Source organism: Cucumis sativus, chromosome 6 (assembly GCF_000004075.3).
Source record: "Cucumis sativus cultivar 9930 chromosome 6, Cucumber_9930_V3, whole genome shotgun sequence".
NCBI lineage: Eukaryota > Viridiplantae > Streptophyta > Magnoliopsida > Cucurbitales > Cucurbitaceae > Cucumis > Cucumis sativus.
In genome coordinates, this window is record NC_026660.2 from 22,551,101 (window position 1) to 22,574,651 (window position 23,551).

At 33.3% G+C, this 23,551-nt stretch overlaps 6 protein-coding genes, 1 long non-coding RNA gene and 1 pseudogene across 41 annotated transcripts; 4 read left to right on the top strand and 4 right to left on the bottom strand.

Annotated features, from left to right (window-relative positions):
* Positions 1 to 494: 494 nt before the first annotated feature.
* LOC116404515 (cinnamoyl-CoA reductase 1-like) lies at positions 495 to 1,416 on the bottom strand. The gene is made up of 2 exons (XM_031887035.1): positions 1,212 to 1,416; positions 495 to 640 (listed from the first exon to the last, which is right to left on the bottom strand). The coding sequence occupies exons 1-2, from the start codon at positions 1,414 to 1,416 to the stop codon at positions 495 to 497; spliced, it is 351 nt and encodes a 116-aa protein (XP_031742895.1).
* A 546-nt stretch (positions 1,417 to 1,962) lies between these two features.
* LOC105436313 lies at positions 1,963 to 5,825 on the top strand. Of its 17 annotated transcripts, none has more exons than XR_004217329.1 (7): positions 1,965 to 2,262; positions 3,080 to 3,180; positions 3,770 to 3,888; positions 4,230 to 4,270; positions 4,722 to 4,783; positions 5,178 to 5,200; positions 5,575 to 5,825. It is a non-coding gene; the product is annotated as an uncharacterized LOC105436313 (long non-coding RNA). The 17 variants fall into 17 exon arrangements; XR_004217334.1 differs by having other exon boundaries at positions 1,966 to 2,262; positions 5,155 to 5,200; XR_004217341.1 differs by having other exon boundaries at positions 1,963 to 2,262; positions 4,230 to 4,928; positions 5,155 to 5,200.
* A 1,046-nt stretch (positions 5,826 to 6,871) lies between these two features.
* LOC116404474 (exopolygalacturonase-like) lies at positions 6,872 to 8,771 on the bottom strand. Its single transcript, XM_031886971.1, has 4 exons — positions 8,484 to 8,771; positions 8,102 to 8,401; positions 7,445 to 7,963; positions 6,872 to 7,328 (listed from the first exon to the last, which is right to left on the bottom strand). The coding sequence occupies exons 1-4, from the start codon at positions 8,754 to 8,756 to the stop codon at positions 7,068 to 7,070; spliced, it is 1,353 nt and encodes a 450-aa protein (XP_031742831.1). The 5' UTR covers positions 8,757 to 8,771; the 3' UTR covers positions 6,872 to 7,067.
* A 1,026-nt stretch (positions 8,772 to 9,797) lies between these two features.
* LOC116404475 (exopolygalacturonase-like) lies at positions 9,798 to 11,681 on the top strand. Its single transcript, XM_031886972.1, has 4 exons — positions 9,798 to 10,069; positions 10,152 to 10,451; positions 10,590 to 11,108; positions 11,225 to 11,681. The coding sequence occupies exons 1-4, from the start codon at positions 9,890 to 9,892 to the stop codon at positions 11,483 to 11,485; spliced, it is 1,260 nt and encodes a 419-aa protein (XP_031742832.1). The 5' UTR covers positions 9,798 to 9,889; the 3' UTR covers positions 11,486 to 11,681.
* A 1,050-nt stretch (positions 11,682 to 12,731) lies between these two features.
* On the bottom strand, positions 12,732 to 16,598 carry LOC116404479. Of its 19 annotated transcripts, none has more exons than XR_004217348.1 (7): positions 16,304 to 16,598; positions 15,381 to 15,481; positions 14,673 to 14,791; positions 14,290 to 14,330; positions 13,631 to 13,837; positions 13,359 to 13,404; positions 12,732 to 12,982 (listed from the first exon to the last, which is right to left on the bottom strand). XR_004217348.1 is itself a non-coding variant. In XM_031886976.1 (7 exons), the coding sequence occupies exons 2-7, from the start codon at positions 15,434 to 15,436 to the stop codon at positions 12,930 to 12,932; spliced, it is 354 nt and encodes a 117-aa protein (XP_031742836.1). In that variant the 5' UTR covers positions 15,437 to 15,481; positions 16,304 to 16,597; the 3' UTR covers positions 12,732 to 12,929. The 19 variants fall into 19 exon arrangements, 8 of the variants coding, with proteins under 8 accessions (XP_031742836.1, XP_031742842.1, XP_031742838.1 ...); XM_031886976.1 differs by having other exon boundaries at positions 13,359 to 13,381; positions 13,776 to 13,837; positions 16,304 to 16,597; XM_031886982.1 differs by having other exon boundaries at positions 13,776 to 13,837; positions 16,304 to 16,597.
* Positions 16,599 to 17,134: 536 nt separating this feature from the next.
* On the top strand, positions 17,135 to 18,273 carry LOC116404478 (annotated as a pseudogene).
* Positions 18,274 to 18,615: 342 nt separating this feature from the next.
* LOC116404477 (exopolygalacturonase-like) lies at positions 18,616 to 20,425 on the bottom strand. Its single transcript, XM_031886974.1, has 4 exons — positions 20,159 to 20,425; positions 19,777 to 20,076; positions 19,120 to 19,638; positions 18,616 to 19,003 (listed from the first exon to the last, which is right to left on the bottom strand). Exons 1-4 carry the CDS (start codon positions 20,336 to 20,338, stop codon positions 18,743 to 18,745), a joined length of 1,260 nt encoding a protein of 419 aa, XP_031742834.1. The 5' UTR covers positions 20,339 to 20,425; the 3' UTR covers positions 18,616 to 18,742.
* Positions 20,426 to 21,495: 1,070 nt separating this feature from the next.
* LOC116404528 (exopolygalacturonase-like) lies at positions 21,496 to 23,240 on the top strand. The gene is made up of 4 exons (XM_031887110.1): positions 21,496 to 21,690; positions 21,773 to 22,072; positions 22,211 to 22,729; positions 22,846 to 23,240. Exons 1-4 carry the CDS (start codon positions 21,511 to 21,513, stop codon positions 23,104 to 23,106), a joined length of 1,260 nt encoding a protein of 419 aa, XP_031742970.1. The 5' UTR covers positions 21,496 to 21,510; the 3' UTR covers positions 23,107 to 23,240.
* The last annotated feature ends 311 nt before the right edge of the window (positions 23,241 to 23,551 follow it).

A 23,551-nucleotide genomic window follows, 5' to 3' on the forward strand; every position in this document is an offset into this window, starting at 1 on the left:
AAAAAAAATGTTTTACTTCGGTTTACATTGTATTTTTGGACTTGAAATTTTCATCCCTAGTGTTAAAATTTTGTGCGTGAAAGAAAATTTTAAATGTCAAAATTGTTGAAAACATATACAAATATAGCAAAATATTACAACATATTTATTATAGACCTTGGTAGACTTCTATCAACCTAGACTCATATTAATTTCCACCAATGCATTGATAAATAATATCCATGTGATAAACTTCTACTAGTTTTTACCTTTAAAAGAATTCTACCAATGTGATAAACTTGATCGAGGACCTTGTAGAGTAAAAGGAAATTAGAGGGCAATATGACATGTGGAAATTTCATTACACTCACTAATAGAAAATCAGTAATAGAAAATCATAGAAGTCATTGAGTAAAGCTTCCATTCTAAGGCCTCACACAAAGCACTTATTTTTTTACCTATTCATTTCTATCAGAAAATTCACACAATTTCATGGCTCTCAGATACCTAAGAGTTTAGAAGTTGATAAAATTCTTTTCCTTCAAGCTCTCAACAGTTTCCTTCAGGTTTTCTGCAAGGGGAATGAATTGAATGCCTAAGTTCTTTGCTTTCTCGACTGACACCTGATACACGGGTGTAAACGGTTTGTCATCGGCCACACCTGCAGTTGAAAATATTATACTGATTAGCTTGAAATCAAGAATCGATACATGGAGTTTATAGTTGAAATATAATCATGAATTTACCTATGGAATTGTTTGTGCAAGATAATTGTAGATTGAAGGTTTATAATTTCCAAAACGTTTTCCTAAGTTTATAAAAACAACCCACAATGGACTTATAAACAACTGAGCGATTATTGATGCTTTTTTATGCAAGAAGAAACGGTTGACAACATTCATACAGTTTTTAAAGCATCCATGAAAGTACTGTATGCCTTCTCTAACTATTGTGAATAACCAAATTAGTTGTGAACCTACTGTTGTGACATTGTTGGGTCTGCCGATAATGTACGATTGATTCTTTCTGTAAAGAAACTTAAGAATAAATGCTATCATAGGAATCAAAACCAAGGCGAAGGAAGCTATAAATAAATGAAGTTTACAAATTTAATAAGATCAAGAAACATTGACATGGAAGGAGGGCTTATATAATTTTAAAAGATCGTTGTCGAGAAAGTAGCGTTTTCTTGAAAATGCTTATGGAGATCGGGATGGTCGAGTAAGACTTACTTGTCAGGAAGTTGAAGAGAAGGGTAGAGATCATGCAATAACTTGACAATTCTTGAATAGTGATAACACTTTCAACTAGACAGTATCTTCCATTGGTTGATGGAACCTCATAAGCTCGAATTCTAATGTGTGCATTAACAACATCTTTGACATTAGTCCATCCAAATGTGGAATTTGGAAAAGTTTGTGCTCCTGCATAATCCATTGTTGGATCTATATACATATTTACACTCTTCAACCTCGAGTGTCAAAAATAACATCCTAACATTACATAGGAAGTGTCAGAGGATCAATTGATAGATAGCTCTATTCAAGTACCACAGTACCCTAAGTAGAAAAGCAAGTAACTTTAAAAGGAAAGACGATACATTTTTACTTCTTATGTATTTAGCTGAATTATCCATATACTATACTAGTTAACTTAAAGTATTCGAGTAGGCTCGACATCAAAACAATGCGAGAACTTTAGCTTAAAGTATCTCAAGTCTACACTAAAGAAAAACAAGATCAAACCTACACGAGATCCACAACGAAACCCAACACACAATCGGGTAGTGCAACCCTATTGAAACACTACAAGAAAAACTCTTTACTACGACAGTTATTTATATCACAAAATGGAGGAAGAAAAAAAAATTGTCACAAAAGGTGAAAAAACCTGTTTTTGACTAGAAAATGCGGAATTTTTCGCGACCGTTATTTGATGTCATCAAACAGAAATAAAATAATATATTTGATATATATAAAAAATTAATTAGGATTAAATGTTAACCCCTATCGGAAAACCCCGTTCCATTCTTGTCCATCTCTTCACTCCACCGCCTGATTCCGCCTCGATCTCCGAACTCTTTGAAGGTCATCTCCGGACGATGCCCAATTCCGTCACCGCCACTGCCCCTTCGTGTCCATCTCCTCACTCTAGTGCCACCGGAACCTTCTATACTGGAAGACGAAACGTCCTCCGTCCTATTCTGTTCAATTTGTGTCCGTAATCTCCAATTCGCCGCATTCTCTCTTCAACATTTAATCCGCAGCCATCACCTCCTCACCGGTAAGTCATCTATTCCTTTTCTATTTCTCTCTCTGTGTGAACTTGTTCTCTGTCATTCTTTCCCTCTTTTCCTCAACTCCATGGATCGTCGGTAAGGCGTGCAATTTTCAATTTTGTCTGAATTACATCTTTTAGACAAACACCCCCGTACATGATGTATGTGAATTAAACTGGACCAAAAAATATTTAAGACTTGAAGCTGCAAGAGAGCACTCGTTGAGAATGAGAATGAGTGAAATTATTTGTTATTTTTGTCCATCCCGATCAATATCCAGACAAGATTTCTTTACTAAGAATTATCTGATTTTTATTTCTAAACACAGAAAATTATGTTTGAACACTACTTTTAAACAGCCCCTGGTGTCAATGTTATTCATAGGATCATAATTTTGAATGTATGTGGATATTTCCTTGCCATAATTTTTCCTGGTTGGAAGCAAAAACTTTGTATTATTGACAGACAGAGAGTAGAGGGCAAGTGCATAAGACCTCTCATAGTGTAGCCTTGTGTTTACAAAAATCTCCCCCTTCTTTCCCCTTATTGGTAACAATACAAATAAAGAAGCACCGATATCAACAAAATCAGGAGGTTGGAAAGTATCTCTATATTTTTCTTCACAGGTTTATTCTGTTTCTTCAGTCCAAATATTCCATTGACAATATTGCGGGCAGTCAAACAATTAATTAGTTATAACCTTCTTTTAAAATAGGAGCCTTCAAGAAGTTGAACAAGTTATGTTTTATATTTTTAATCTTAATTTAATTATGTTATGCCGGCTTGATTGTGTGCATGTGTGTTTTTTTTGTGCATCCACAGATATATGAAATTGGTGGCGGATCAGGAACGTGTGCAAAGGGGATAATGGATTACATAATGTTGAATGCACCTACAAGAGTTTACAAGACTATGACTTATACGTATGTGGTTTTTGCTGCATTTTTTCTCTACCATGAAATGATAAATATCTTCTGCTGCTTGCACCAAGCTGAGATATCTTTCTAGCTTTTAGGCTGAATTACTTTATGCATAGCACATCTACCTTGTGCTGTCAATAAAACCAAGGGGGGGGAAGGAACAACTTCCAACAATTTTCTATTTGTAAAAGCGTGAAAGGGGGTTAGTTTTTAAAGAAGAAATCTTATAAACTTCGTAGCTTTCCCGTAAAAATCCTCCACAATATGTCTACGATCATATATTTTATAATGCAATTTTCTTAATGAATACTTTGACTAGTGAATAAATTATTCGGATATCATAAGATATATCACAAGGAAAAAAAATCTATGTTCTGTTTGTATCTTAAAAATATATAAGAATAGTTTTCAAGGTCTTCTATTCTTGAATTATGAACAATAATTTCACTGGTACTCGTCAAATAACATAAACCTACACACTGATTTTTATATAAGAAATTATTGAAAAATTCACTATTTCCCAATTCCTCTTGTTTCAATATTCGGTCGTCACGTTACGTTTCATGTGAAAATTACATATATATGCCTGTAGCTCAGTGGAAATAAGTTCGTCTCTAGCAGAGGTACAGAGACAAACTGTTGGAGAGGTTCGTAGTCACCAATCAAAATTTAAAGTAGAGTGTCGTGATGCTGTTGACTTGAGTGGATGGGGTACGTTTTCGTTCTTTTCCCTAAACTAATGCTTATGTGCTGTGTTGGTGGGTGTGGGGTTAAGCATTAAGTACGAAGTGTTGAATAGATGAATAGATGGGTGAAAGTTCTCACATGAGACTAGGCAGTTATTTCTTTTGTGTTGGAGAGTCCCCATGTGTCGACCGAGAGAGGAGAAGATATTCCAAAGTAGATATGAGTGTGTAAAGTTTAAACTGTGTTCTTTGTTGTTCTTCCTTGCATCTAGCAGATGCCAGTGTAAAATGAATAGTCATAAACATTATTTTTTGTTTATGATTCTACAATATAGTTGTAATATTAACCATCCCCTTGTATAACAGGAGACATGGAGGAGCAGCCGTGTTGGGTAATTATGCTTGAGGTATATCTCATCTTTAGCTCTTGTATATCTTCACAAAGTTCACGTACTGTTGAGGTTGTGAACATGAAAGAATACATAGATCAATTTTCCATGTTTGTGTGTATTTTGGGAAATAAATGTTAACTGATATATTTGCCTTTTGGTACCAAAATTAGCACTAGTCAATCTTGCACTTACGCATACGAAGGAGGAGATCGTTCACGAGAAACTGAAACCATGCTTGATTATAAACTTACGGAGAAGAGTTAAAGATTAACCTGTGGAAAATTTGAAATGGTTGACTTCTAATTAAGCACTTGAAAAATTAAACCAAATATATCTAAAATAAGTGGTAAATTATATATACAACTGTCAGCAAATATGTGGTAAATTGAAAATTGTGATATTCCATGTGATTACTTTGAAAATGTTATAGTTTTTAAGTTGAAACAACTGAGAATATATTTCCCAGAACACAAGTCAGATTCTGTGGACTTTGATGAAGAATTTGATGTACGCTTTGAAGATGAATCTGTATGTCCATTTTTCCTTTCTCTACTTTATTCATATTTAATAGTAACTTTAGTGGTTTGCTTCTTCCCTCTTTCCTTTGAGCACCCAAGGCACGGGTCCCTTGGAAAAATTCCAAGGAAACGAGCAGCTCATCACCGTGAAAAAGGTTCTTTCTTTTTTTAATGTTTTAACTAGTTTAACTCATTATGTTTGAACGTAAGTGTATCTTGATTAAAACAGCTAAAGAGACATGATATTTGGTTGATGAGTGAAATTTTTAATGCATTATGTTTAGCAACGAAAGAGATATATGAGACTAGTTTAACACATATGAGACTAGTTTAATGTTTTATGTTTTGACTAGTTTAACTGCTTTTTCGGTTAATTACAAGGCTGGAATGACCCACATTGTCAGGGAGGTTGAGAAGCTCGGATCTAGTACGTGTTCTTTGAATTCACTAATCTATTTGGATGACCTTGTTGTGTGGACACTCTAGTTATTCTTCTATAATCTCACTATTGTTTTTTTTCAATCTTACATTAATTGTAATGTTTCTTAATTACATTTAATTAACTTTTTACAGGTAATGTTCTTTAGTCATACTCTAAAATGAGATTTTGTTTTATATGTTGATAAACTTTGTATGAATTCATTATATTGTCGTATATTACACCAACCATTTGACACTATCCTCTTAGCTTACTTCCTTAAATTTCTTGGGACGGTTTGCTATATTCATGTTGTACTCTCTTTAAGCGAGTTTTACTCTCTTGTCTTGTGATGTATGTTTATATTCATGTTGCCTTTGTAGGTTCTAATGGAGTCGACAAAGTTCATGAAATTTCCTTTAAAGAAGCTAATTAGGGTCATCAAAATACAGTCATTCAAATGGTTTGTGTAATGGCGGAGCGACAAGGAGAACAGGAAAAAACGATAGTAAATTGAGGAATTTACAACGAGAAATGAATGTCATAATATATGAATTTGTTACACTCCATAATTGTCGTCAATACTAAAACAATGACATTTTTTATATAAAAAAACTTTCACGATTGTCTTATATTTGATAGGAAAAAGATGTCGTCAATAGCAAAACAATGACATTTATTTTTGAAAAAAACTGTCGCGATTGACATATCCTTGACATTTAAAAAACGTTATAACAAACGAATTTGCAACATTTTTTAAATTGTCATTAATACGCAAATGATGACGGTTATTTATTGTTATAAAATAGTAATTAACGACATTTATTTTCTGTCATGAAAAAACTTATTGCGACATTTTCATGACTCACGCTTCTATGACCGTAAATAACTTTCACGGATTTTATTCACAACAGAAAATAACTATTGTCGTAGACCATTTTTGTTGTAGTCAAAATGTTAGCCTAATTTTTACAACATACAATTATGATGTGAGTGGTTACTAGTTGAGCCATCTAAACGTTTCCTAATACTTTAGTTGAATTATTATTTGTCCCATCTATTCTATTTTACAATATAAATTAATTGGGGATTGCAATCTTATTTAATTAACAATAGTTTTATATAAAAAAACAATGTATTCATTTTTCCAATTTTAAAATTATGTAAATAGAGTTTTAATTTTTTTTTAAAAAAATGTATTCATTTTTCCAATTTTAAAATTATATAAATAAAATTATTACCTGATTTATTTATTTTTTCAAGAAAACCCCGAAATTAAATTCTTTCAATACAATTTTCCTATGGTGTGTTGTTTTCTTAAGTATCATTTTCTCATTTGCCATCTCTTGGAAAAACATAAATGTTTAAAAGCTACTAATCTCTTCACCATTTCACATTTTTCAAGCAAATGTTTATATATATATATAATCTATAGTTACATTCTTTTGATGAGTATGCAAATTTTCTAGCCTATAAAGTTTAGAGATTTTGATTCCTCTTTTATATATTGTTAATTAAAAAATTTATACTAATTGAGTTATACCATTTTGTCCATGTCTGCACGTAAACGTCCCTATGTAGCAAAGGGTTACGCATTAAAAAGATGGAGCATAAGATATAATATTTAAAAATATAAATTCAAATAAGTGACAATAGAGAAATGAAATTATTTATGTGGTAGACAATAATTTAAACCTTCCAATCCATATAAACATTTATTATTTATAAGAAAAGCTTCAACCATATCGAAACTCAGACAACTATTATTTCTCTCCAAACAATCGTAATACAATTATTGAGAGCATGCCTATAATCACAAAAATGCATGTAATCGAACTTTAATGCGTATAATAACTTTTGTCACATCTTCATAACTTCAATCGGTTGATGGACCATCAGCTGGTGCAACTTCACCACAGATTGGAGGATTTTGTTTTCCTGTAATGACGGGTTTCACATTTGCACACTGAGACTTAATTGGACCTTCTGGTCCACTATAAGTGAGGTCAATATCAGCAATTTCCACTCCCTCACATGGAATACTCTTACTGCAAACAATTTTGACTGCAATCGCAGTTGCAGACGTGCCTCTAATATTCTTGAAGCTTACATTGCTGATCTTAATTTTTGATGCAACCTGAACAACAAAGAAAACATAACAAAAATACATAACTCGAACAATATTATTACTATTGCAGTCTTTTGAGTCAGTTAATTAGTTCAAAACTAAAGAGACCTAATTTTAGCACATACCTTTCGGTTGCATTGGTTCCATGGACAATATTCTTGGTCTATGATGATAGGGTTACTGACATTATCCATTTCTATATCTTCAAAATGCATGTCTGTGGCTGGAAATGCGACGGCAGAATCTGGCCATGTTTTAATCCTAACACCGTTTGTAGTACCGGTCAATTTGCATTTTTTCACCGTAACTCCTACCACTTCTTTTTCCTTGGTATATTTTCCCAAACTTCCTATGCTAATTCCATGTCCTGGTCCGCAAGTAACATCGCTAATAGCTACTTGTTTGTTGGAGTCTCCCACAGATATGCAATCATCTCCGGTTGCGATATTGGTATTGAGAATGTTAATCTGTTCTGAACTACTCACGTGAATTCCATCGGTGTTGGGACTATTGCCCGGTGCAGTAATTGTCACGTGGTCAAAGGTAAGGTTCTTGCAACCCAAAAGATTAATATGAAAATTCTTGCTATCCAATGACGTTATGCCCGTTACTATTGAATTTGTGATGAAATTGAGCTTCAAATTCTGATCATTTTAAACAAAACAAAAAAAACCCTTGATTTAAAAACGTGTTTGATTATTGCAAAAATATGTAGTGGTCAAATTATACGTAAGATGTTAGGCTAATAACATAAGCATGTTGTAATTAAAGCATGCAATTACCATGGGAAGCTTGGTGCATTCTTTCTTCAAATGGCAATCATTCTTTTCCCAACCTGCTTTTCCTTGGCCATCCAAAACTCCAGTACCTGACACTGTCAACAGATCGGTATTTTCCAAAATGAGTAGCCCTTCTCCTTCTGGATGGGCCGGAGCTTGTAATGTCCCTTCGATTTGTAGTTCGATAGGACTTTTACAAGGGCCTTTGAGGTTGGATTGACTTAATCCGTAACTTCCTTTTGGAATCAAAACTTTACTTGGAGTGGTCGATGCACATGCCGCCTTCCATGCACTTGTCAATGCCTGTAAATTAAATCATTTTGTTTGATAACTAAAATGTTGTATAAATTAAAATCTCTCGTCCAACTAATGCAAGTATTCGTACCGCAGTTATATCTGCATTAGGTTTGGCACCGTATTTTGTGATATCGAAAACACCACCAGCATCACCTGCAGGTTGAGCTGGTTGAGCTGAAGGTTGAGCTGCAGCAGGTTGAGCTTTAGAATTAGACACCAACAATAACAACAATGGCAATATTGCCACAATGTTTGATATCAATCCCATTTTTTTCTTTTTTCTACTCTGATTGGTTCTTGTTTTCTTTTTTTTTTTTTTTTTTATCAATGAATGATCGGTATGTTTTAAATTTTGATTCATCTAACTCTATTTATAAAGGAACAAGATTGTTGGAATTGAAATTATCTCTCAAATATTATTTATTAACTAAATTTGTCAAAAATGAGTGAGCGGTCGAAGTTAAATGCATGTGTGCTATGATTAGCTTTTCGTGGCTTAAACATGGGATGACTCATTCTCTCACACTCACCTTAACAAACGTCATTCCTTGAACGTTTATCTCACAAACTTTTGAGTCCTTAACATTAAACTTGATAAGAGTTTTAAGTTTTAGTAGCTAATCTAAATCACTTAATGTTACTTTAGAGTTTAATTCTTTCATTAATATTTCGATTGAAAGACCTGCCATACATTTTAAGTTAACAATTAAGTCTTTTTACCACGTTGTGGCATTTTTTATTTTTAGTATATAGTTAAAAGGTTTTGAATAATGAGACATTTTCAACCGGAGAATTTTTAAAAATTGTAAATTTTAGTAAAATATTTACAACCTATAGCAAATTCTGGATTACTGATAGTCATCGATATGCTATAGTGATAGAAGCCTATCGATCAGTGACAGTAATCCAAAATTTTGCTATCGGTTTGTAAATATTTTAATTTATTTTGCTATTTTAAAAAATGCTCCATTTAAAAAAATATCATTAGCAAAATCATTTTAACTATTTACTAAATATAACAAAATGCCATCAAACTCATCGTACCATTTAAATTTTTTTGCTATACTTTGTAAATTGTTTGGCATCTTTTTACTATATCCACCCCAATTTTCATTTGGATAATTTAAGATTAGAGTACTGTTCGTTAGATTTATTCTAAAAATTTAAAACTCTGATCAAGGATATAAAAAGTTTGTGAGAGAAACTGTTCAAGGAATGACCTTTGTTAAGGTGAGTGTGAGAGAATGAGTCATCCAATGTTTAAGCCACGAAAAGCTAATCATAGCACACATGCATTTAACTTCGACCGCTCACTCATTTTTGACAAATTTAGTTAATAAATAATATTTGAGAGATAATTTCAATTCCAACAATCTTGTTCCTTTATAAATAGAGTTAGATGAATCAAAATTTAAAACATACCGATCATTCATTGATAAAAAAAAAAAGAAAAAAAAGAAAACAAGAACCAATCAGAGTAGAAAAAAGAAAAAAATGGGATTGATATCAAACGTTGTGGCATTATTGCCATTGTTGTTATTGTTGGTGTCTAATTCTAAAGCTCAACCTGCTGCAGCTCAACCTTCAGCTCAACCAGCTCAACCTGCAGGTGGTGCTGGTGGTGTTTTCGATATCACAAAATACGGTGCCAAACCTAATGCAGATATAACTGCGGTACGAATACTTGCATTAGTTGGACGAGAGATTTTAATTTATACAACATTTTAGTTATCAAACAAAATGATTTAATTTACAGGCTTTGACAAGTGCATGGAAGGAGGCGTGTGCATCGACCACTCCAAGTAAAGTTTTGATTCCAAAAGGAAGTTACGGATTAAGTCAATCCAACCTCAAAGGCCCTTGTAAAAGTCCTATCGAACTACAAATCGAAGGGACATTACAAGCTCCGGCCCATCCAGAAGGAGAAGGGCTACTCATTTTGGAAAATACCGATCTGTTGACAGTGTCAGGTACTGGAGTTTTGGATGGCCAAGGAAAAGCAGGTTGGGAAAAGAATGATTGCCATTTGAAGAAAGAATGCACCAAGCTTCCCATGGTAATTGCATGCTTTAATTACAACATGCTTATGTTATTAGCCTAACATCTTACGTATAATTTGACCACTACATATTTTTGCAATAATCAAACACGTTTTTAAATCAAGGGTTTTTTTTGTTTTGTTTAAAATGATCAGAATTTGAAGCTCAATTTCATCACAAATTCAATAGTAACGGGCATAACGTCATTGGATAGCAAGAATTTTCATATTAATCTTTTGGGTTGCAAGAACCTTACCTTTGACCACGTGACAATTACTGCACCGGGCAATAGTCCCAACACCGATGGAATTCACGTGAGTAGTTCAGAACAGATTAACATTCTCAATACCAATATCGCAACCGGAGATGATTGCATATCTGTGGGAGACTCCAACAAACAAGTAGCTATTAGCGATGTTACTTGCGGACCAGGACATGGAATTAGCATAGGAAGTTTGGGAAAATATACCAAGGAAAAAGAAGTGGTAGGAGTTACGGTGAAAAAATGCAAATTGACCGGTACTACAAACGGTGTTAGGATCAAAACATGGCCAGATTCTGCCGTCGCATTTCCAGCCACAGACATGCATTTTGAAGATATAGAAATGGATAATGTCAGTAACCCTATCATCATAGACCAAGAATATTGTCCATGGAACCAATGCAACCGAAAGGTATGTGCTAAAATTAGGTCTCTTTAGTTTTGAACTAATTAACTGACTCAAAAGACTGCAATAGTAATAATATTGTTCGAGTTATGTATTTTTGTTATGTTTTCTTTGTTGTTCAGGTTGCATCAAAAATTAAGATCAGCAATGTAAGCTTCAAGAATATTAGAGGCACGTCTGCAACTGCGATTGCAGTCAAAATTGTTTGCAGTAAGAGTATTCCATGTGAGGGAGTGGAAATTGCTGATATTGACCTCACTTATAGTGGACCAGAAGGTCCAATTAAGTCTCAGTGTGCAAATGTGAAACCCGTCATTACAGGAAAACAAAATCCTCCAATCTGTGGTGAAGTTGCACCAGCTGATGGTCCATCAACCGATTGAAGTTATGAAGATGTGACAAAAGTTATTATACGCATTAAAGTTCGATTACATGCATTTTTGTGATTATAGGCATGCTCTCAATAATTGTATTACGATTGTTTGGAGAGAAATAATAGTTGTCTGAGTTTCGATATGGTTGAAGCTTTTCTTATAAATAATAAATGTTTATATGGATTGGAAGGTTTAAATTATTGTCTACCACATAAATAATTTCATTTCTCTATTGTCACTTATTTGAATTTATATTTTTAAATATTATATCTTATGCTCCATCTTTTTAATGCGTAACCCTTTGCTACATAGGGACGTTTACGTGCAGACATGGACAAAATGGTATAACTCAATTAGTATAAATTTTTTAATTAACAATATATAAAAGAGGAATCAAAATCTCTAAACTTTATAGGCTAGAAAATTTGCATACTCATCAAAAGAATGTAACTATAGATATATATATATATATAAACATTTGCTTGAAAAATGTGAAATGGTGAAGAGATTAGTAGCTTTTAAACATTTATGTTTTTCCAAGAGATGGCAAATGAGAAAATGATACTTAAGAAAACAACACACCATAGGAAAATTGTATTGAAAGAATTTAATTTCGGGGTTTTCTTGAAAAAATAAATAAATCAGGTAATAATTTTATTTATATAATTTTAAAATTGGAAAAATGAATACATTTTTTTAAAAAAAAATTAAAACTCTATTTACATAATTTTAAAATTGGAAAAATGAATACATTGTTTTTTTATATAAAACTATTGTTAATTAAATAAGATTGCAATCCCCAATTAATTTATATTGTAAAATAGAATAGATGGGACAAATAATAATTCAACTAAAGTATTAGGAAACGTTTAGATGGCTCAACTAGTAACCACTCACATCATAATTGTATGTTGTAAAAAATTAGGCTAACATTTTGACTACAACAAAAATGGTCTACGACAATAGTTATTTTCTGTTGTGAATAAAATCCGTGAAAGTTATTTACGGTCATAGAAGCGTGAGTCATGAAAATGTCGCAATAAGTTTTTTTCATGACAGAAAATAAATGTCGTTAATTACTATTTTATAACAATAAAATAACCGTCATCATTTGCGTATTAATGACAATTTAAAAAATGTTGCAAATTCGTTTGTTATAACGTTTTTTAAATGTCAAGGATATGTCAATCGCGACAGTTTTTTTCAAAAATAAATGTCATTGTTTTGCTATTGACGACATCTTTTTCCTATCAAATATAAGACAATCGTGAAAGTTTTTTTATATAAAAAATGTCATTGTTTTAGTATTGACGACAATTATGGAGTGTAACAAATTCATATATTATGACATTCATTTCTCGTTGTAAATTCCTCAATTTACTATCGTTTTTTCCTGTTCTCCTTGTCGCTCCGCCATTACACAAACCATTTGAATGACTGTATTTTGATGACCCTAATTAGCTTCTTTAAAGGAAATTTCATGAACTTTGTCGACTCCATTAGAACCTACAAAGGCAACATGAATATAAACATACATCACAAGACAAGAGAGTAAAACTCGCTTAAAGAGAGTACAACATGAATATAGCAAACCGTCCCAAGAAATTTAAGGAAGTAAGCTAAGAGGATAGTGTCAAATGGTTGGTGTAATATACGACAATATAATGAATTCATACAAAGTTTATCAACATATAAAACAAAAATCTCATTTTAGAGTATGACTAAAGAACATTACCTGTAAAAAGTTAATTAAATGTAATTAAGAAACATTACAATTAATGTAAGATTGAAAAAAAAACAATAGTGAGATTATAGAAGAATAACTAGAGTGTCCACACAACAAGGTCATCCAAATAGATTAGTGAATTCAAAGAACACGTACTAGATCCGAGCTTCTCAACCTCCCTGACAATGTGGGTCATTCCAGCCTTGTAATTAACCGAAAAAGCAGTTAAACTAGTCAAAACATAAAACATTAAACTAGTCTCATATGTGTTAAACTAGTCTCATATATCTCTTTCGTTGCTAAACATAATGCATTAAAAATTTCACTCATCAACCAAATATCATGTCTCTTTAGCTGTTTTAATCAAGATACACTTACGTTCAAACATAATGAGTTAAACTAGTTAAAACATTAAAAAAAGAAAGAACCTTTTTCACGGTGATGAGCTGCTCGTTTCCTTGGAATTTTTCCAAGGGACCCGTGCCTTGGGTGCTCAAAGGAAAGAGGGAAGAAGCAAACCACTAAAGTTACTATTAAATATGAATAAAGTAGAGAAAGGAAAAATGGACATACAGATTCATCTTCAAAGCGTACATCAAATTCTTCATCAAAGTCCACAGAATCTGACTTGTGTTCTGGGAAATATATTCTCAGTTGTTTCAACTTAAAAACTATAACATTTTTCAAAGTAATCACATGGAATATCACAATTTTCAATTTACCACATATTTGCTGACAGTTGTATATATAATTTACCACTTATTTTAGATATATTTGGTTTAATTTTTCAAGTGCTTAATTAGAAGTCAACCATTTCAAATTTTCCACAGGTTAATCTTTAACTCTTCTCCGTAAGTTTATAATCAAGCATGGTTTCAGTTTCTCATGAACGATCTCCTCCTTCGTATGCGTAAGTGCAAGATTGACTAGTGCTAATTTTGGTACCAAAAGGCAAATATATCAGTTAACATTTATTTCCCAAAATACACACAAACATGGAAAATTGATCTATGTATTCTTTCATGTTCACAACCTCAACAGTACGTGAACTTTGTGAAGATATACAAGAGCTAAAGATGAGATATACCTCAAGCATAATTACCCAACACGGCTGCTCCTCCATGTCTCCTGTTATACAAGGGGATGGTTAATATTACAACTATATTGTAGAATCATAAACAAAAAATAATGTTTATGACTATTCATTTTACACTGGCATCTGCTAGATGCAAGGAAGAACAACAAAGAACACAGTTTAAACTTTACACACTCATATCTACTTTGGAATATCTTCTCCTCTCTCGGTCGACACATGGGGGACTCTCCAACACAAAAGAAATAACTGCCTAGTCTCATGTGAGAACTTTCACCCATCTATTCATCTATTCAACACTTCGTACTTAATGCTTAACCCCACACCCACCAACACAGCACATAAGCATTAGTTTAGGGAAAAGAACGAAAACGTACCCCATCCACTCAAGTCAACAGCATCACGACACTCTACTTTAAATTTTGATTGGTGACTACGAACCTCTCCAACAGTTTGTCTCTGTACCTCTGCTAGAGACGAACTTATTTCCACTGAGCTACAGGCATATATATGTAATTTTCACATGAAACGTAACGTGACGACCGAATATTGAAACAAGAGGAATTGGGAAATTGTGAATTTTTCAATAATTTCTTATATAAAAATCAATGTGTAGGTTTATGTTATTTGACGAGTACCAGTGAAATTATTGTTCATAATTCAAGAATAGAAGACCTTGAAAACTATTCTTATATATTTTTAAGATACAAACAGAACATAAAATTCTTTTCCTTGTGATGTATCTTATGATATCCGAATAATTTATTCACTAGTCAAAGTATTCATTAAGAAAATTGCATTATAAAATATATGATCGTATACATATTGTGGAGGATTTTTACAGGAAAACTACGAAGTCTATAAGATTTCTTCTTTAAAAACTAACCCCCTTTCACGCTTTTACAAATAGAAAATTGTTGGAAGTTGTTCCTTCTCCCCCCTTGGTTATATTGAAAGCACAAGGTAGATGTGCTATGCATAAAGTAATTCAGCCTAAAAGCTAGAAAGATATCTCAGCTTGGTGCAAGCAGCAGAAGATATTTATCATTTCATGGTAGAGAAAAAATGCAGCAAAAACCACATACGTATAAGTCATATTCTTGTAAACTCTTGTAGGTGCATTCAACATTATGTAATCCATTATCCCCTTTGCACACGTTCCTGATCCGCCACCAATTTCATATATCTGTGGATGCACAAAAAAAAACACACATGCACACAATCAAGCAGGCATAACATAATTAAATTAAGATTAAAAATATAAAACATAACTTGTTCAACTTCTTGAAGGCTCCTATTTTAAAAGAAGGTTATAACTAATTAATTGTTTGACTGCCCGCAATATTGTCAATGGAATATTTGGACTGAAGAAACAGAATAAACCTGTGAAGAAAAATATAGAGATACTTTCCAACCTCCTGATTTTGTTGATATCGGTGCTTCTTTATTTGTATTGTTACCAATAAGGGGAAAGAAGGGGGAGATTTTTGTAAACACAAGGCTACACTATGAGAGGTCTTATGCACTTGCCCTCTACTCTCTGTCTGTCAATAATACAAAGTTTTTGCTTCCAACCAGGAAAAATTATGGCAAGGAAATATCCACATACATTCAAAATTATGATCCTATGAATAACATTTGACACCAGGGGCTGTTTAAAAGTAGTGTTCAAACATAATTTTCTGTGTTTAGAAATAAAAATCAGATAATTCTTAGTAAAGAAATCTTTGTCTGGATATTGATCGGGATGGACAAAAAATAACAAATAATTTCACTCATTCTCATTCTCAACGAGTGCTCTCTTGCAGCTTCAAGTCTTAAATATTTTTTGGTCCAGTTTAATTCACATACATCATGTACGGGGGTGTTTGTCTAAAAGATGTAATTCAGACAAAATTGAAAATTGCACGCCTTACCGACGATCCATGGAGTTGAGGAAAAGAGGGAAAGAATGACAGAGAACAAGTTCACACAGAGAGAGAGAATAGAAAAGGAATAGATGACTTACCGGTGAGGAGGTGATGGCTGCGGATTAAATGTTGAAGAGAGAATGCGGCGAATTGGAGATTACGGACACAAATTGAACAGAATAGGACGGAGGACGTTTCGTCTTCCAGTATAGAAGGTTCCGGTGGCACTAGAGTGAGGAGATGGACACGAAGGGGCAGTGGCGGTGACGGAATTGGGCATCGTCCGGAGATGACCTTCAAAGAGTTCGGAGATCGAGGCGGAATCAGGCGGTGGAGTGAAGAGATGGACAAGAATGGAACGGGGTTTTCCGATAGGGGTTAACATTTAATCCTAATTAATTTTTTATATATATCAAATATATTATTTTATTTCTGTTTGATGACATCAAATAACGGTCGCGAAAAATTCCGCATTTTCTAGTCAAAAACAGGTTTTTTCACCTTTTGTGACAATTTTTTTTTCTTCCTCCATTTTGTGATATAAATAACTGTCGTAGTAAAGAGTTTTTCTTGTAGTGTTTCAATAGGGTTGCACTACCCGATTGTGTGTTGGGTTTCGTTGTGGATCTCGTGTAGGTTTGATCTTGTTTTTCTTTAGTGTAGACTTGAGATACTTTAAGCTAAAGTTCTCGCATTGTTTTGATGTCGAGCCTACTCGAATACTTTAAGTTAACTAGTATAGTATATGGATAATTCAGCTAAATACATAAGAAGTAAAAATGTATCGTCTTTCCTTTTAAAGTTACTTGCTTTTCTACTTAGGGTACTGTGGTACTTGAATAGAGCTATCTATCAATTGATCCTCTGACACTTCCTATGTAATGTTAGGATGTTATTTTTGACACTCGAGGTTGAAGAGTGTAAATATGTATATAGATCCAACAATGGATTATGCAGGAGCACAAACTTTTCCAAATTCCACATTTGGATGGACTAATGTCAAAGATGTTGTTAATGCACACATTAGAATTCGAGCTTATGAGGTTCCATCAACCAATGGAAGATACTGTCTAGTTGAAAGTGTTATCACTATTCAAGAATTGTCAAGTTATTGCATGATCTCTACCCTTCTCTTCAACTTCCTGACAAGTAAGTCTTACTCGACCATCCCGATCTCCATAAGCATTTTCAAGAAAACGCTACTTTCTCGACAACGATCTTTTAAAATTATATAAGCCCTCCTTCCATGTCAATGTTTCTTGATCTTATTAAATTTGTAAACTTCATTTATTTATAGCTTCCTTCGCCTTGGTTTTGATTCCTATGATAGCATTTATTCTTAAGTTTCTTTACAGAAAGAATCAATCGTACATTATCGGCAGACCCAACAATGTCACAACAGTAGGTTCACAACTAATTTGGTTATTCACAATAGTTAGAGAAGGCATACAGTACTTTCATGGATGCTTTAAAAACTGTATGAATGTTGTCAACCGTTTCTTCTTGCATAAAAAAGCATCAATAATCGCTCAGTTGTTTATAAGTCCATTGTGGGTTGTTTTTATAAACTTAGGAAAACGTTTTGGAAATTATAAACCTTCAATCTACAATTATCTTGCACAAACAATTCCATAGGTAAATTCATGATTATATTTCAACTATAAACTCCATGTATCGATTCTTGATTTCAAGCTAATCAGTATAATATTTTCAACTGCAGGTGTGCCGATGACAAACCGTTTACACCCGTGTATCAGGTGTCAGTCGAGAAAGCAAAGAACTTAGGCATTCAATTCATTCCCCTTGCAGAAAACCTGAAGGAAACTGTTGAGAGCTTGAAGGAAAAGAATTTTATCAACTTCTAAACTCTTAGGTATCTGAGAGCCATGAAATTGTGTGAATTTTCTGATAGAAATGAATAGGTAAAAAAATAAGTGCTTTGTGTGAGGCCTTAGAATGGAAGCTTTACTCAATGACTTCTATGATTTTCTATTACTGATTTTCTATTAGTGAGTGTAATGAAATTTCCACATGTCATATTGCCCTCTAATTTCCTTTTACTCTACAAGGTCCTCGATCAAGTTTATCACATTGGTAGAATTCTTTTAAAGGTAAAAACTAGTAGAAGTTTATCACATGGATATTATTTATCAATGCATTGGTGGAAATTAATATGAGTCTAGGTTGATAGAAGTCTACCAAGGTCTATAATAAATATGTTGTAATATTTTGCTATATTTGTATATGTTTTCAACAATTTTGACATTTAAAATTTTCTTTCACGCACAAAATTTTAACACTAGGGATGAAAATTTCAAGTCCAAAAATACAATGTAAACCGAAGTAAAACATTTTTTTTTTGCTTTTTCTTTTTAATTAGGTTATACGATAGAGGGAGGTGAAGAAATTATAAATAGACAACTGTTATTTCTCTCCAAACAATCGTAATACAATTATTGAGAGCATGCCTATAATCACAAAAATGCATGTAATCGAACTTTAATGCGTATAATAACTTTTGTCACATCTTCATAACTTCAATCGGTTGATGGACCATCAGCTGGTGCAACTTCACCACAGATTGGAGGATTTTGTTTTCCTGTAATGACGGGTTTCACATTTGCACACTGAGACTTAATTGGACCTTCTGGTCCACTATAAGTGAGGTCAATATCAGCAATTTCCACTCCCTCACATGGAATACTCTTACTGCAAACAATTTTGACTGCAATCGCAGTTGCAGACGTGCCTCTAATATTCTTGAAGCTTACATTGCTGATCTTAATTTTTGATGCAACCTGAACAACAAAGAAAACATAACAAAAATACATAACTCGAACAATATTATTACTATTGCAGTCTTTTGAGTCAGTTAATTAGTTCAAAACTAAAGAGACCTAATTTTAGCACATACCTTTCGGTTGCATTGGTTCCATGGACAATATTCTTGGTCTATGATGATAGGGTTACTGACATTATCCATTTCTATATCTTCAAAATGCATGTCTGTGGCTGGAAATGCGACAGCAGAATCTGGCCATGTTTTGATCCTAACACCGTTTGTAGTACCGGTCAATTTGCATTTTTTCACCGTAACTCCTACCACTTCTTTTTCCTTGGTATATTTTCCCAAACTTCCTATGCTAATTCCATGTCCTGGTCCGCAAGTAACATCGCTAATAGCTACTTGTTTGTTGGAATCTCCCACAGATATGCAATCATCTCCGGTTGCGATATTGGTATTGAGAATGTTAATCTGTTCTGAACTACTCACGTGAATTCCATCGGTGTTGGGACTATTGCCCGGTGCAGTAATTGTCACGTGGTCAAAGGTAAGGTTCTTGCAACCCAAAAGATTAATATGAAAATTCTTGCTATCCAATGACGTTATGCCCGTTACTATTGAATTTGTGATGAAATTGAGCTTCAAATTCTGATCATTTTAAACAAAACAAAAAAAACCCTTGATTTAAAAACGTGTTTGATTATTGCAAAAATATGTAGTGGTCAAATTATACGTAAGATGTTAGGCTAATAACATAAGCATGTTGTAATTAAAGCATGCAATTACCATGGGAAGCTTGGTGCATTCTTTCTTCAAATGGCAATCATTCTTTTCCCAACCTGCTTTTCCTTGGCCATCCAAAACTCCAGTACCTGACACTGTCAACAGATCGGTATTTTCCAAAATGAGTAGCCCTTCTCCTTCTGGATGGGCCGGAGCTTGTAATGTCCCTTCGATTTGTAGTTCGATAGGACTTTTACAAGGGCCTTTGAGGTTGGATTGACTTAATCCGTAACTTCCTTTTGGAATCAAAACTTTACTTGGAGTGGTCGATGCACACGCCTCCTTCCATGCACTTGTCAAAGCCTGTAAATTAAATCATTTTGTTTGATAACTAAAATGTTGTATAAATTAAAATCTCTCGTCCAACTAATGCAAGTACTCGTACCGCAGTTATATCTGCATTAGGTTTGGCACCGTATTTTGTGATATCGAAAACACCACCAGCACCACCTGCAGGTTGAGCTGGTTGAGCTGAAGGTTGAGCTGCAGCAGGTTGAGCTTTAGAATTAGACACCAACAATAACAACAATGGCAATAATGCCACAACGTTTGATATCAATCCCATTTTTTTCTTTTTTCTACTCTGATTGGTTCTTGTTTTCTTTTTTTTCTTTTTTTTTTTATCAATGAATGATCGGTATGTTTTAAATTTTGATTCATCTAACTCTATTTATAAAGGAACAAGATTGTTGGAATTGAAATTATCTCTCAAATATTATTTATTAACTAAATTTGTCAAAAATGAGTGAGCGGTCGAAGTTAAATGCATGTGTGCTATGATTAGCTTTTCGTGGCTTAAACATTGGATGACTCATTCTCTCACACTCACCTTAACAAAGGTCATTCCTTGAACGTTTCTCTCACAAACTTTTTATTCCTTATCATTAAATTTTAGAATAAATCTAACGAACAGTATCTAATCTAAATTATCCAATGAAAATTGGGGTGGATATAGTAAAAAGATAAAACAATTTACAAAGTATAGCAAAAAAATTTAAATGGTACGATGAGTTTGATGGATTTTGTTATATTTAGTAAATAGTTAAAATATTTTGCTATATATTTTTTTAAATGGACATTTTTTAAAATAGCAAAATAAATTAAAATATTTACAAACGATAGCAAAATTTTGGATTCTGTCACTGATATAGGCTTCTATCACTATAGCATATCGATGACTATCAGTAATAGAATTTGCTATAGGTTGTAAATATTTTCTAAAATTTACAATTTTTAAAAATTCTCCGGTTGAAAATGTCTCATTATTCAAACCTTTATATATCTAAAAAATAAAAAATGCCACACGTGGTAAAAAGACTAATTGTTAACTTAAAGTGTATGGCAGGTCTTTCAATCGAAATATTAATGAAAGAATTAAACTCTAAAGTAACATTAAGTGATAGAAGCTATAAAACTTAAAACTCTTATCAAGTTTATGTTAACTCATTTAATAATATTAAGGAATGACGTTTGTTAAGGTGAGTGTGAGAGAATGAGTCATCCCATGTTTAAGCCACGAAAAGCTAATCATAGCACACATGCATTTAACTTCGACCGCTCACTCATTTTTGACAAATTTAGTTAATAAATATTTGAGAGATAATTTCAATTCCAACAATCTTGTTCCTTTATAAATAGAGTTAGATGAATCAAAATTTAAAACATACCGATCATTCATTGATAAAAAAAAAAAAAAAAAAGAAAACAAGAACCAATCAGAGTAAAAAAAAGAAAAAAATGGGATTGATATCAAACGTAGTGGCAATATTGCCATTGTTGTTATTGTTGGTGTCTAATTCTAAAGCTCAACCTGCTGCAGCTCAACCTTCAGCTAAACCAGCTCAACCTGCAGGTGGTGCTGGTGGTGTTTTCGATATCACAAAATACGGTGCCAAACCTAATGCAGATATAACTGCGGTACGAATACTTGCATTAGTTGGACGAGAGATTTTAATTTATACAACATTTTAGTTATCAAACAAAATGATTTAATTTACAGGCATTGACAAGTGCATGGAAGGAGGCATGTGCATCGACCACTCCAAGTAAAGTTTTGATTCCAAAAGGAAGTTACGGATTAAGTCAATCCAACCTTAAAGGCCCTTGTAAAAGTCCTATCGAACTACAAATCGAAGGGACATTACAAGCTCCGGCCCATCCAGAAGGAGAAGGGCTACTCATTTTGGAAAATACCGATCTGTTGACAGTGTCAGGTACTGGAGTTTTGGATGGCCAAGGAAAAGCAGGTTGGGAAAAGAATGATTGCCATTTGAAGAAAGAATGCACCAAGCTTCCCATGGTAATTGCATGCTTTAATTACAACATGCTTATGTTATTAGCCTAACATCTTACGTATAATTTGACCACTACATATTTTTGCAATAATCAAACACGTTTTTAAATCAAGGGTTTTTTTTGTTTTGTTTAAAATGATCAGAATTTGAAGCTCAATTTCATCACAAATTCAATAGTAACGGGCATAACGTCATTGGATAGCAAGAATTTTCATATTAATCTTTTGGGTTGCAAGAACCTTACCTTTGACCACGTGACAATTACTGCACCGGGCAATAGTCCCAACACCGATGGAATTCACGTGAGTAGTTCAGAACAGATTAACATTCTCAATACCAATATCGCAACCGGAGATGATTGCATATCTGTGGGAGACTCCAACAAACAAGTAGCTATTAGCGATGTTACTTGCGGACCAGGACATGGAATTAGCATAGGAAGTTTGGGAAAATATACCAAGGAAAAAGAAGTGGTAGGAGTTACGGTGAAAAAATGCAAATTGACCGGTACTACAAACGGTGTTAGGATCAAAACATGGCCAGATTCTGCCGTCGCATTTCCAGCCACAGACATGCATTTTGAAGATATAGAAATGGATAATGTCAGTAACCCTATCATCATAGACCAAGAATATTGTCCATGGAACCAATGTAACCGAAAGGTATGTGCTAAAATTAGGTCTCTTTAGTTTTGAACTAATTAACTGACTCAAAAGACTGCAATAGTAATAATATTGTTCGAGTTATGTATTTTTGTTATTTTTTCTTTGTTGTTCAGGTTGCATCAAAAATTAAGATCAGCAATGTAAGCTTCAAGAATATTAGAGGCACGTCTGCAACTGCGATTGCAGTCAAAATTGTTTGCAGTAAGAGTATTCCATGTGAGGGAGTGGAAATTGCTGATATTGACCTCACTTATAGTGGACCGGAAGGTCCAATTAAGTCTCAGTGTGCAAATGTGAAACCCGTCATTACAGGAAAACAAAATCCTCCAATCTGTGGTGAAGTTGCACCAGCTGATGGTCCATCAACCGATTGAAGTTATGAAGATGTGACAAAAGTTATTATGCGCATTAAAGTTCAATTACATGCATTTTTGTGATTATAGGCATGCTCTCAATAATTGTATTACGATTGTTTGGAGAGAAATAACAGTTGTCTATTTATAATTTCTTCACCTCCCTCTACCGTATAACCTAATTAAAAAGAAAAAAGCAAAAAAAATGTTTTACTTCGGTTTACATTGTATTTTTGGACTTGAAATTTTCATCCCTAGTGTTAAAATTTTGTGCATGAAAAAAAAATTTAAATGTCAAAATTGTTGAAAACATTTACAAATATAGCAAAATATTACAACATATTTATTATAGACCTTGATAGACTTCTACCAACCTAGACTCATTAATTTCCACCAATGCATTGATAAATAATATCCATGTGATAAACTTCTACTAGTTTTTACCGTTAAAAGAATTCTACCAATG